The sequence below is a fragment of the Podarcis pityusensis genome, assembly GCF_964106645.2.
Source record: "Podarcis pityusensis genome assembly, chromosome: 8".
Classification (NCBI taxonomy): domain Eukaryota; kingdom Metazoa; phylum Chordata; class Lepidosauria; order Squamata; family Lacertidae; genus Podarcis; species Podarcis pityusensis.
In genome coordinates this window covers 89,094,966-89,108,632 of record NC_138033.1, presented here as the reverse complement: position 1 = coordinate 89,108,632, position 13,667 = coordinate 89,094,966, and the positions used below count along the sequence as shown (strand labels likewise).

At 48.3% G+C, this 13,667-nt stretch overlaps 1 protein-coding gene across 1 annotated transcript in view; it reads right to left on the bottom strand.

The window, feature by feature from the left end:
* Positions 1-3,233, bottom strand: part of SFRP1 (secreted frizzled related protein 1) — a 49,044-nt gene extending 45,811 nt beyond the window's left edge. The window contains exon 1 of the mRNA XM_081016465.1: positions 2,382-3,233. Within this exon, the coding sequence (XP_080872591.1) occupies positions 2,382-3,072 (691 nt within the window). The 5' untranslated portion in view covers positions 3,073-3,233. The remainder of the gene's footprint in view (positions 1-2,381) is intronic.
* Positions 3,234-13,667: the final 10,434 nt, after the last annotated feature.

Below are 13,667 nucleotides of genomic sequence, written 5' to 3'. Positions count from 1 at the left end.
GGAATGAATTGGAAGGAAACATTTCCTATGCAAATCCCACCCCCCACCCCACCCCCCGCGATCGCCAGCAACTGGTTCTGAGGCAAACTTCCCAGGCCTACTGGAACCTGAACCGTAGGCCTTCTGCATTCAGCACACACTCTAACATTGATCTCCTCTGACCATGTCCTCATGAGCCAGCCTGCTCCCTCCATTGCTCTTGGAAAGGCCTTGTGTCCGTTCCCCGTAATCTGATCCAGGTGCAAGGAATCTTTTTCAGCTGGAGGGACACATTCCCTTCTGAGCAACTTTCTAGGGACCCCGTGCCAGCGCTGGCTGAGGCCAAAGGCAAAAGTGGGCTGAGCAAGGACTGACACTTTTGCACAGAAGTCTCATTTCTACACACACTCCCACCTCCCTCTCTATCCCCTGTGAAGTGAAGCCAGAACCATGGATGCCAAAAACACTCAAAGAGGTGTGAATTGGAGCAGCGAGAAGGCTACTCTGGGAAGGGGAGGTGTGGCCTGGGCAGAGTCCAGGGGCCAGACAGCGAGGACAAAAGGGTCAAGCTCAACTGCTGGGCCTGAGGTTCCCCAACCACAACCTGAGGTAAGGTGGGCCATCTCAGTGGAATAACCTCCCAAGGGAGCTTCTCTAGGCTTCCTGTAGATGGGTTTCAGAACAGACCTGTGAAGTCTGTTAAAACCTTCCTTTGTGATAGGTTTTTTAGAGAGGCACACCTCTTGCAGATGTTGTTCTTGCATTTTCTTACTCAAGTTAATGTTTCGTCACTATTCTGTGCCATCACATGACTGTGCTGGGTTTTGATGCAGCTGTTTTTATTTCAATGCGAGTTCCTTTTCACTGGGAAAACAGAACGCACAGCAAAGCCCCAAACGGCTCAACCACACTGGCTCCAGGGCCAGATCAAGGTAGCTTGAGGAGGAAAAACCAAATGGTTTTGCAAGTTCTGCACTCTCTCTGCATTGGAAGAGGCCTGAGCAGAAGCAATCAAGGCCTTTTCCAAGGGGCTTGCACAAGAGAACGAGGCACTCCTTGGCAGTTCCAAAGTGCTCCAGGTGCTTCAAACACACTACCCTGGCAAACTTCACAACAACCCTGCATGGTGGCTTCTTCTTCTTCTTCTTCTTCTTATTATTAGCATCCCTAACATGTAGGGATTAAAGACAGCAGCTTGCTTAAGTCTGAGTACTTACCATACATTTAAAGCACATGTCTTCCCACAAAGAATTCTCAGAACTGTAGTTTGCCCCCTCACAGAGCTACAGTCCCCAGCAGCCTTAAACTACAGTTCCCAGGGTTCTATAGGAGAAGTTCTATGCTTTAAATGTATGGTGTGGATCTGCCTTCAGTATGTCTTAAGGGTCACACCCCTACATTCCTCATGGCAGAGACGAGATTTGGACCAGGATGCCCTCCTCTGTGTACCAGCTCTTGATAGACCTGCCCACCCAACCTGCTAAGGCCTGCTGGCTTTACTTTAGGAAGGGGGATTGAGCAAGCTCAACGGGGAGGAGAGGGTTCTTTATTATTGGTGGGTTTCCCAGAAGCATCTGGCTGGCCACTGTGGGAAACAGGATGTTGAGATACCTCAGCCTTCGCCAACCCAACATCAGTCCCAGTCAGCAGCCTATCAAGTTGGCAAAGTCTGGTCTAGATGAATCTTGGATTTGATCCCCCACAGCTCTTAGCAAGCCACATTATACCATGTTAAACCACTGATCCATGTATTTTAATTTTCTCCCATGATTGGCAGCTGCTCTCCAGGATCTTTCCCACCCCAACCTAGATGCCAGGGATTGAACCTGGGATCCTTTGCCTACAAGGCAGGTGCCTCTGCCGTGGAGCTGGAGCCCTTCCCTCTTATGTCCTCCTTAACGTCACACAGGAGCCTGCCTTCTACAGGTTCCTCTATCCCAGGATCGTCTGTTCCGGGGGGGCCAACATGATGCTCTACAGGATCAAGGATGATGGGAACTGGTGTCCAACAACATCTTCAGGGCAGCCCATTGCCAGCCCCAGATCTGCTCCAACTGGAAGAAGCTTTCCACCATAAAGGGTTCTTTCTCAGCCCAACTACCAGAGATCCTTAACAGAAAAAGGAGGGGGATTAGGCTGGGACCTTCTGTGTGGAAGCTAAGGACCCTCTCCCTGAACATCCACAAGACCTTCCCAAGAGAACATGCCCCAGGCGGGCCTGAAGTGCCTGTGTCCCCACCCCGCCATCCCTAATCTGCCACCTGAAGCAACCATCTCACCTGGCTTCACAGCAGGGCCATCACAGACTGGCTTGACCCTAAGGTGGTCATAGGCACCTCTCCCAACTTTGCCTGCCTGCTTATCACCAAAAGAGAAGGGTGCTACTCATGGCAGACCCTTACCTTGAGGTTTGGACGCCTCCGTGGCATTTGGGGCGGTCATGGCAATGCACACGTCATCCTGCGGGAACTGGTCGCACTTGAGCATCTCGGGCCAGTAGAAGCCAAAGAACTGCATGACGGGCTCACAGGAGTCACGGACGGCCTCGCAGAGCCAGCGGCAGGGGTAAATGGGCCTGTCCAGGCAGACCGGGGCAAAGAGGGAGCAGAGGAAGACCTGGGTGCCCATGTGGCAGTTCTTGTTGAGCAGAGGCACCCAGCTGCTGGCTTGCTGCTTCACCTCCGCCATGGTCTCGTGGTCCAGGAGGTTGGGCAAGACCATCTTGTCGTAGCCCACGCTGTGGCACAGGCGGAGGTCAGCCGGGATGGCCACGCACTGAGGGGGCTTGGTGTAGAAGCGCCCGCTCTGGTAGGCACTGATGTCGGACTGGAAGCTGACGTAGTCATACTCGTTGCCCTTGGCCAGGCCGGGCAGGAGAAGAAGCCCAAAGGCCACCAGGATCAGCACCCGGGGCCCCTTCCGCGAGGGGCCTCTGGAGCACCAGCCTGCGCCCATTCTGGCAAGGAAGCCCGCGCCTTGCGAGCGGCTGGGCATCAGCCGCCTGCTCTTTGCCCCGAGCTCTGGAGGTTGGCAAATAAGGACGGGGGGAGCCCGAAGGTGGTCGCGACTCCCTCCCCCGGGCGAGACCCCCATCAGCTCCTGCCCCGGCTGCGGCTGCTGCGCAGCTCTTCCCCCGCTTGCTCCACGGGGTCGGGACGCTTCTCTGCTGCGCGGATCCCCTTCCCGATCTCAGTCAGCAGCGGGACCCGAGGGGACCACCGAAGAGCACTTTCTTGCCGAGAGTTGCGGAGCCCCTTTCCCCCGCAGCCAATCAGTGCCGGCCTGCGCCCCTCCCCTTTCCTCTGCCCCCTCCCTCCCTCCCCCAGCTGTCGCTCAGGGGCTGCCTTGGCCAATGGCGTCGCGGGCCGGGGCTGGTTTCCAGGCTGCGCGGGTCGCCTCCCCTCTCCGCGCGGCGGGGAAGGTGAGCCGCGGAGGCGCTCGCTTGGCGCCCGGAGGAAGGCGCGGGCGCGGATCTCGGGCGCCTTTCCTGGCGCGCATCCCCCGCGGGGGCGCATCTGGCTCGCTCGCTCGCGCCGGCAGCCGGCTAGCGCCATCCTGGGCACGGTTTCGAAAGGGGTTTCGTTTCGCTTGGTGGGGTTTCGCACAGAATCGCAGCTGGAAGTTGCGCGCGCTTCTTGGCAAGGATGGGCAGCGCCTCAGCCCAACGGGATTTTTCTCCTGACCCCGTAATGGGCGCAAAAGGTGCGCAACGCGGCTTCAGTAAGCGCTCTCTCACGGAAGTAAAGCCCCGCTGGTTTTCCACATGGCTTACTTCTAAGTAAGTACTCTCGAGGTGGGGGGTGTATTTGTGCAGCCCGGGATTGTGTAGGTTTACCCCAAAGTTAATTAACAGCGCAAGCCTAGCCACGTCTACTCAGAAGTAAGTCCTGTTGAATTCAAGGGGGCTTGCTCCAAGGTAAGTGGGGTTAGGATTGCAGCCTACGTTCCGCGGTGTTCAAGAGAACATCGGGTTTTCTGGATAAGACACCCCACTCCGGACCCCTTTGTGCGTGGCCCCTCTTGGAGTCCTCGGTGTGTTTAGGGATGCAGCCTTCAAGCCCCGCTGACCCGCAGTCTTACTCTGCAGGTCTGCAAGAGAGCAAGCGCTGCTTTTGCCTTTTACCAGGGTCACAGCGTGGCCTCCCCAATAAAGCAAGGAAACCTAGTTAGCTGGTAGTTGCGAAGAGCCAGACTGCGGGGCCACCTCCTGGACCACGAGACTAGAGTGTGGCGCTGAGAAGGCCAAGGTTGCAGGTTTGATCCCCATATGGGTCAGCTACATATGCCTGCATTGCAGGGGGTTGGACTAGATGATCCTCAGGGTCCCTTCCTATGTAAGAGACTCATTTATAATTATATTTTGGGAATGATGCATGCTCTTATGTATCTTCATTGCATTATACTTTCTGCATGTCCCATGATCGTATTATAAAGTAATTGTGCTCTGTGTCATAAATAAAGAACAGCTATGAGTTGTTTCTTTTTGTTTTCCAATGTATTTCTTATCAAGAAGAAAAAAATGATGTGGCGTGAGCAAATTTTTATTCTGAAAGTGTGGCCCAGGCCCCAGAGAAGAAAGTATAAGACCCACTGGCTTATAGGATTGCAGCCTAAAAGGAATTAAGAGATATCAGTCAATCTTCCCATTTTTCAGAATAGGCACAGCAGGGGTTTTTTTTTGGGGGGGGGGGATACCAGTCCAAGAAAAATGATGCTAAGAGGGCCACTGGATTCAGAAACCATTTTATAATCACAGCAGCACACCCTCCTGGAAGTATTTTTAGTCTGTCTTTTTGGAGGGGAGGCACAAGACGTCAGCACATGATGAATGCCGCCACCTACCAGCTTTCAACAAATTTCTGCCTCTGCTTCTTTAGTGGGCAATAATACAATCATAAGCTATCACATTCAACATTGTTGAAATGAGTTTATTACAATCATATGTACACTTGATTATTTTTTTTAAAAAAAGGATGTACATTTTAAGAATTAGTACATTTTGAGAACAAGTAAAAATACTTATCTATCCACCCTTACTACAACAGCACTTTAAAAAATAAAAATGCTTAGACATCCTCACAGGGTGTGTGGGGGTGTGTGCAATGGGCTCTGCCCCAGTTGCTCCAAGGGTCCCTGCAGAGGAAGGGGGTTGTGTTGTTCCTGCTCTCAGAGACATCAATTGTTCCAGGGTTGGGTTCCGACCCTGACAAGTTCAGGGGCTCAACGTGAGCACAAAGTAAGCCTGAGCTCTTGGCTGTTCTGGGCTCTGGTGTTTTTCCTTCACTTGTTTTGATGCATATTAACCAGAGTTTATATGAGAAGGAAAAGTACACACCTGCCTGACAGGTAAAAAGAGGAGACAGGCACTCCATGTCCCTAGCTGGGCGTCCAGTTCACTAACCAAGACAAGCTGGAGGAGGGGCTCCACCCCACCCATTTGCCCCTTTCTTTTGTTTCCCTTAATGGCCCATCACCTCAACACAGGAAACAAGCCTGGCTTCAGTGCTTTTTTTCTAGAAAAATAGGTGCCGGTACTCACAGTGAAGTTGTTACAGTAAGTGCCACACTTTTTAACAACAACAACAAAAGGTGCCGGTACTGCGCACCCTTGAGTATCCCTGGGGGGAATATACTGCCTGGCTTATATTTTAACACTTGCTGGATCCAGGGGTTAGAAGTCTCACAGACAGCCTACTTCCACCCAGCCCAAACTCATAACCATATTGTTTCTTCAGTGCCACTGGGCACATTCAAACAACTTAGATGTAAATGATTTTTCTTCCCCTGCTGGCATTTTCAAAGTTGACAGTGCCTTTGAGGCTTACATAGATGCCCTAAGTGACCTCTCCTCAAGGCTTATCAGAGCGGAAGATGAGCTGCCCCAATGATGGTTGCTGTGTGGAGCAGCAGATTCAAAGGATGCATCATGGTTTAAACTCAATCTTTCCCAAACTGATGCCCCCCAGAGGCTTGAGCTACAACTCCCAGCCTTGTTCATGCTGAAGTGAAACACATCATTTTTAACTGGGTGGCAAGTAATATTGAACAGGCTTGGCACAGTTTCATGTAAATGTGTGCTAATCCCACAAGACACGCTAGATTTACAGATCTCTTTTCTGAACCTAAGCTATTGTAGTCCAGCTGGTTCTCCTTCCTTCAAAAATATATGGGACTATATATGTATTTTCCTCATAGTTGCACTGCATCATGGACATTGTAGTCTCAAGTCCTCCGCAAATAGATTCTTGTACATTATGTTTCACAAATGGTGACGCTGTGTTCATGAATTTCATAGTTTTAAATATATTTAGTTGTATGTACACAAATGCACTCAAATGCTAAGTGTGAACTGGCATAGCACACTGGCTAAGACCTGAGTCAGATGCCCCCAGTTCAGATCTCTTGATATTTTTATCTCCTTATTCTCAAGAAAGAAGCAAGAAAACGAGTGCACAGAGAGACCCGTGTACTTTAAATCCCACAGTATTAAAAATATTAAAAACACAGTACAGCAGTAAACATTAAAAACTTCCCTAAACAGGACTGCCTTCAGAGCCAGTGTGGTGTAGTGGTTGAGAGCGATGGACTCTAGCCTGGGGGACCGGGTTCGCGTCTCCGCTCCTCCACATGCAGCTGCTGGGTGACCTTGGGCCAGTCACACTTCTCTGAAGTCTCTCAGCCCCACTCACCTCACAGAGTGTTTGTTGTGGGGGAGGAAGGGAAAGGAGAATGTTAGCCGCTTGGAGACTCCTTCGGGTAGTGATAAAGAGGGATATCAAATCCAAACTCTTCTTCATTTTTCTTTAATATAATTTTTTATTAGTTTTTTTTAACATATAATTTTCAACAGTAATTAAACATACTTTTTCATCTTATTCAATTTTTGGACTTCCATCAATCCTGTCTGAAAATTTTCCAATCTAATCTCTCAGTATGCATTTCTTATCTTCCCTATTACATTTCAAACTCATAACCAATATCTCTATATTTTTCTACTTTGTAACACTTCATATATTTCTCCTTACAAAACTTCTTGTAATCCTACTAGCGTAATTTGTTGATTACAGTTGCTCTTCAAATAATTCATATACTTCTTCCAATCTTCTGTAAATCTCTGGTCCTGCAGGTTTCGAATCCTTCCTGTCCTTTTGTCCAATTCTGCATAGTCCATTAATTTCGTCTGCCATTCTTCTTTCGTCAGAATTTTTTCTTGTTTCCATTTCTGGGCTAACAATACTCTTGCCGCGGTTGTTGCATATAAAAACAATTTAACATCTTGCCTATTAATGTCCTGACCTATAATACCAAGTACGGAAAAAATGCTTCTGGTTTTTTAAAAAATGTATATTTCAACATCTTTTTCATCTCATTATATATCATTTCCCAGAAGTTCTTTACTTTTTTTACATTCCCACCACATATGATAAAATGTTCCTTCTTTATCTTTACATTTCCAACATTTATTATTTGTCTTATACGTTTTACCTAATTTCACTGGTGTAATATACCATCTATACATCATTTTCATCATATTCTCTTTCAAAGCATTACAGGCTGTAAATTTTATCCTTTCATTCCACAACCTTTCCCATTCTTCAAGCTGTATAATATATCCAAAGTCTTTTGCCCAATGTATCATTACCGATTTCATTTCCTCATCTTTCAAATGCCATTCCAACAGTATTTTATACATTTTAGACATTGTTTTACATTCATTGTTTAATATATCTATTTCAAATTTAGATTTTTTTATCATCAAATCCTTTTCCCTTTAAATCCTCTTTATATATTTCATTGACTTGGTGATAGTGCAACCAATCATTTACATATTCTTTAACCTCTTCATATGGTCAAACTCTTCTTCTTCAGATGTCTTTTAAAAGTAGGATAGTTGCTTGTTTCCTTGACATCTGATGGGATGGCGTTCCACAGGGCAGGGGCCACTACCGAGAAGGTCCGCTGCCTGGTTCCCTGCAACCTCACTTCTCACAGTGAGGGAACCACCAGAAGGCCCTCAGTACTGGACCTCAGTGTCCAGGCTGAACAATGGGGATGGAGACGCTCCTTCAGGTATACTGGGCCGAGGCCGTTTAGGGCTTTAAAGGTCAGCACCAACACTTTGAATTGTGCTCAGCAATGTACTGGGAGCCAATGCAGGTCCCTCAGGACGGGTGTTATATGGTCCCGGTGGCTACTCCTGGTCACCAGTCTTGCTGCTGCATTCTGGATTAATTGTGATTTCTGAGTCACCTTCAAAGGTAGCCCAATGTAGAGCACATTGCAGTAGTCCAAGCGGGAGATAACCAGAGCATGCACCACTCTGGCAAGATAGTCTGCGGGCAGGTAGGGTCTCAGCCTGCATACCAGCTGGAGCTGGTAGACAGCTGCCCTGGACACAGAATTGACCTGCACCTCCAAGGACAGCTGTGAGTCCAAAATGACTCCCAAGCTGTGCACCTGGTCCTTCAGGGGCACAGTTACCCCATTCAGGACCAGGGAGTCTCCACACCCGCCCGCCCCCTGTCCCCCCAAAACAGTACTTCTGTCTTGTCAGGATTCAACCTCAATCTGTTAGCTGCCATCCATCCTCCAACTGCCTCCAGACACTCACACAGGACCTTCACCACCTTCACTGGTTCTGATTTAAAAGAGAGATAGAGCTGAGTATCATCCGCATACTGATGAACACCCAGCCCTAACCCCCTGGTGATCTCTCCCAGCGGCTTCATATAGATGTTAAAAAGCATGGGGCAGAGGACGGAACCCTAAGGCACCCCACAAGTGAGAGCCCAGGGGTCTGAACACTCATCCCCCCAACAGCACTTTCTGGACACAGCCCAGGAGAAAGGAACAGAACGACTGTATAACAGTGCCCCCAGCTCCCAGCCCATTTAGACAGTCCAGAAGGATGTCATGATCAATCGTATCAAAGGCTGCTGAGAGATCCAGCAGAACTAGGAAACAGCTCTCACCTTTGTCCCTAGCCCGCTGGAGATCATCGACCAGTGCGACCAAGGCAGTTTCAGTCCCATGATGAGGCCTGAATCCCAGTTGGAAAGGATCCAAATGGTCCGCATCTTCCAGGCGTGCCTGGAGTTGTTCAGCAACCACCCACTCAATCACCTTGCCCAAGAATAGAAGATTTGAGACTGGGCAATAGTTGGCCAAATTGGCCAGGTCTAAAGATGTTTTTTTAAGAAGCGGCTTAATGACCACTTCTTTCAGCGGGTCTGGGAAAGCTCCCTCACAGAGGGAAGCATTCACCACCCTGCAGAGCCCATCGCCCAGCCCTTCCCGGCTCGCTTTTATCAGCCAGGATGGACATGGATCAAGGAGACAGGTGGCTGGTTTCATTCATCCAAGCAGCCTGTCCACATCCTCGGAGGTAACAGATTGGAATTGATCCCATATAGCATGACTAGACAGGAGTCCAGCACTCTCCCGCCCTGGCCCTGCTCCCATGGTGGAGTCTACCTCCTTCCGAATCGGAGCGACTTTATCTGAAAAAATACTTTGCAAAATCATTGCAGGAGATCTTGGGGTCCCTACCAGGCCCCAGTGACGAAAGTGGTTCTGATAGATTGCGAACCACCTGAAAGAGTCTCCTGCTGCTGTTTTCTGCAGATGCAATAGAGGCGGTGAAGAACATCCTTTTTGTCATCGCTATCGCCACTTGGTAGGCTCGACATTGAGCTCTAACCAGTGTCCGGTCCAATTCAGAATGAGTTTTCCGCCACCGGCACTCTAGCTGTCTCAGCAATTGTTTCATCGCCCTCAGCTCCAAGGGAAACCATGGGGCTGTCTGGGCTCCATGTAATTGGAGAGGGCGCTTCGGAGCCACACAGTCAATAGCCCTGGTTAACTCCGCATTCCAGCAGGTCACCAGGGTATCGGGACTGCTGGGTACTTCCTTAGGAAATCCACCTGTCTCACCAAGGTTTGTTTGTGCTAGTTAGCCGGATCCCCTCCCTCTCTTTCCATCTGTGATAAATGTTTTGTTTGTTTGCTTGGAGAAAAAGAAGATCCATTTCCAGCTCTGCCTGCACCACCTTCCCAAAACCCTCTGTGAGGTCCTGAATCTCAGCCAGGCTATGGAACATTATGAAGAGGCTCTTGTTAAGCCTACCGGGAGGTCCTTCCCCCCCAGCCCCCGCCAGTCAGCATTTCTGCTCTGCTCCTGCACTGAGCACTGATATAGAACACAGCTGGGAAAGTTGGCTTCTGTGGACATGCATTCAAAATCTGAGCATTGGCTGGGTCTACAGAGCACACCGGCTGTTGTTCATAAGACAGAAGCAGAATCCCAAGTGAGATGGCAGGAAGGGAACTCTCCATCCCCAGTTAGACCTTGAAGTGCCCTCTGCAGAAATTCAGTCCAGGGCAGGGGCTGTTCATCAGCATGCGCTATCTGCAGGCAACGTCTAGAACAGGGGAGGACAACCTGGTGCCCTCTAGATGTTGAGAGCTATGGCTCCCATTGTCTCTGACCATTGGCCATGCTGGTTGGGGCTCCTGGGCATGTGGCCCATGACATCTTGATCCAGAGCACACACATGCTGTTTGGCTGTGGAACAGTCTCCCTCGGGAGGTGATGGACTCTCCTTCTTTAGAGGTTTTTAAGTAGAGGCTGGATGGCCATCTGTCATGGATGCTTCGGCTGAGATTCCTGCATTGCAGAAGGTTGGACTAGATGAGCCTCTGGATCCCCTCCAACTCTACAGTTCTGTGATACTATGCCCTGGGTCCTGCTGCAGCTGAGTCAGAGCTGCCATTTTTATTTCCCACAACGTCCCTCATATAAATTGCTCTGGGGCATTGTGGGAAACTTCAATGTAAATGCGGGCCACTAGTGGGGACTTGGCAGCTGCCATTTTAATTTCCCTTGATGCCTTGGAGCTGCACCACATCAGGGGCATTGTGGGAAATGAGCATGACAGCCTCCAGACATGCCTATGTCCACACAAACACACAGGTCATGTCTGCACCATACATGCGCAGCACTCTTGTGCCACTTTCCGAGTCATGGCTTCTTTCAAGGAATCCTGGGAACTGCAGTTTGTGAAGAGTGCTAAAAGTTGTTTGGAGACCCCTAGTCCCCTCACCAGCATCCCCTGTGAAGAGAGAAACTGCAGCTCTGTGAAGGGAATGAGGCCTTCTAACAACCCTCAGCACTTTTGATGAACTATAGTTCCCAGGATTATTTGGGGGGAAATGCGACTATGAAAATAATAGGGTTTAAGTTTAGTGTCGAAGCTGCCAAAATGAAGTCGCCTGGCAAGGTGGTAAAATTCTGGACTGGACTACTGCAAGCTGGGGGGGGGGGGGGGAGGATGGCTTTTTTTTTTTAATGCTCACAGACACAAGCCATGCATGTAGAAAATGAGTCCAGCAAGATGTTTTTGTTTGTTGCTTTCTAATGTGGGGAAACATTATCAAATATTGCTCACCCTCCCACCTCTGTAGGTGGTGCAGTCCACAGTTCTGCCACTTCATTCTGCTTCATGAACAGCCATTAAAATAAACCCAGGATCCATATTTTCCTTGCTCCTGGCTCTCTGAATCTACACTTTACAGAGCCTCCAACAGACCCAACCCCAAACGATGAAACCTAGTTGCACATGAAAGAGGGAGAGTGGGAAGAGAGAGGCAAAATGAATAGCTTCTCCAATACAAATGCCATTCAACCTTTGTTTACAGAGCCCTGTGTCCCCTTCCCCTCCCCACCCCAGCCTGTGCCAGAGCCCCAAGAGGAATGTGCAGGGGCTCTCTCCCAGGCCTGCTGCACAGCTCCCCCATTGAGAGCACTGTTACACCAAATATTACCCTTAATTTGAAACAGATGAGGGAAAGGCTTCAACACTATAGAGCTAGTATCGCAGAATGACCTGACCTTTCCAACTTGCTGAAAGTCCTGCTGAAATTCACAAGAACACATTGCAACTTCTGCAAAGAGTTATTTATTGCAAGCCCATAAATAATATTTGTGATGGATTTTCCCTGCTAATCTAGAAAATGAATTAGATTGGAAGGATCTGTGGAATTGCTTGAACATCAGGCAGATGTGTTGGCTTAGACCTGTTTAGTGATTGCTCATTTCTTCTTCAGTTGCCTAGATAGATTAAGTTTCATCTGCAGGGAAGGAGAGATTTTTAATCAAACCCTTTCTAACTCTTTCTAGTTAGGGTCTGTGTGGATTGGAAAGCAAAGACCTCTCCCCTCTGCTTAAACATTCAGACTTAGATATTAAGAATGCAATACTGGTTTCTAGAAAATGCAGAATCACTAATTCCGTTTTGGCCTCTCTAAAACACACACACACACACACACACACAGAGAGAGAGAGAGAGAGAGAGAGAGAGAGAGAGAGAGAGCATTCTTTGGTTTGTTCAAAAGCAACTGATCTCCAAGAGGAGTCATGGAATTATGCAGTCAGTGATGAGTGGATTCCCCAAATTCACTCTGGAAATAATCTGGGAAAAGCAGAATAATTTTCTGAATGCCTAGGAAATTAATCTGGACCACAGACTGAAGTCACTGCCAGATGGTCTGCTCTTTGAGTATTCATTCTGATTTGCTTGTGGGGAAGTTGGTGGGGGGAGCATCAAGTGTTTTTCCACACTTTCCACAGCATTTCCTCATCACAGACCCTCCAACTATTTTCCAGGGATGCCCCTGATTTAGAGAAGCTGTCCCAATTTCTCATTTGATCCGGGAATGTCCCACTTTTCCTTAGGATGTCCCTATTTTAATTGGAGAAATGTTGGGGGGTATGAAATTATCTGATCCTTGAGCTGTCTGAAGGCAATCCTATTTAAGGAAGGCTTTTAAAAAAAAATGTTTAATGTTTTATTATGTTTTTATATATGTTGGAAGCCGCCCAGAGTGGCTGGGGCAACCCAGTCAGATGCGTGGGATATAAATAGTCAAATATCATTATGGAATGGGATGTCCCTATTTTCATTGGAGAAATCTTGGAAGGCATGCCATCACTCACCTTATCACAAAACGTTCAGTTGGCGTGGGGCATGGCTTTGTTGCCAAATCCACTTTAATTTTATTGACATCAAGCAGGCATCTTCACTACACTCTTTTCGGCACCTGCTTAAAGCATTTTTAGGCAAGCCTACCCAGACACATAAAGCTTGAAAGAAAAAGAAGAAAGCTTTTTCTTCTTTTACTTTTAATTATTTTTAAATGTTTGCAACTGTTTTTACTGAAAACATTTCTTGTAAAGTGGCTAGAGGCTTTTAATATAGCCAAGCAGTATATACATTTTGTTAAAATAGGTTGCGGAACGTGAATGTGTCAGCATGTGGCACAATCCCACCCCAAGATGGCAAAGGTTTGCCTAGGAACGCCCACTGTCTTGGGTTCATGGCCGTCTTTACCCGGGGGTGCAAGGGGTGAGGGCACCCAGGTGCCAAATTCTGGGGGGCACCAGGCACTCACTGCTGAAGCTGCCTAAGCTAACTATCTACCTGTTATGAAATAATAAATAATTTTGATCGAGCTAGAAAAACAAAATGCATATATACCTAGGTATTACCGAAATGTATACCTACTGTTTCACTAAAGGACTTTTGACTTTGTGCGCTCATTTAGCAAAGACGCTCTGCGCCAGCGGCGGCACGTGTCATTCACAACAGCGCTGTGCACGCGAAAGGAACTTTTACATCAAAATATCATGT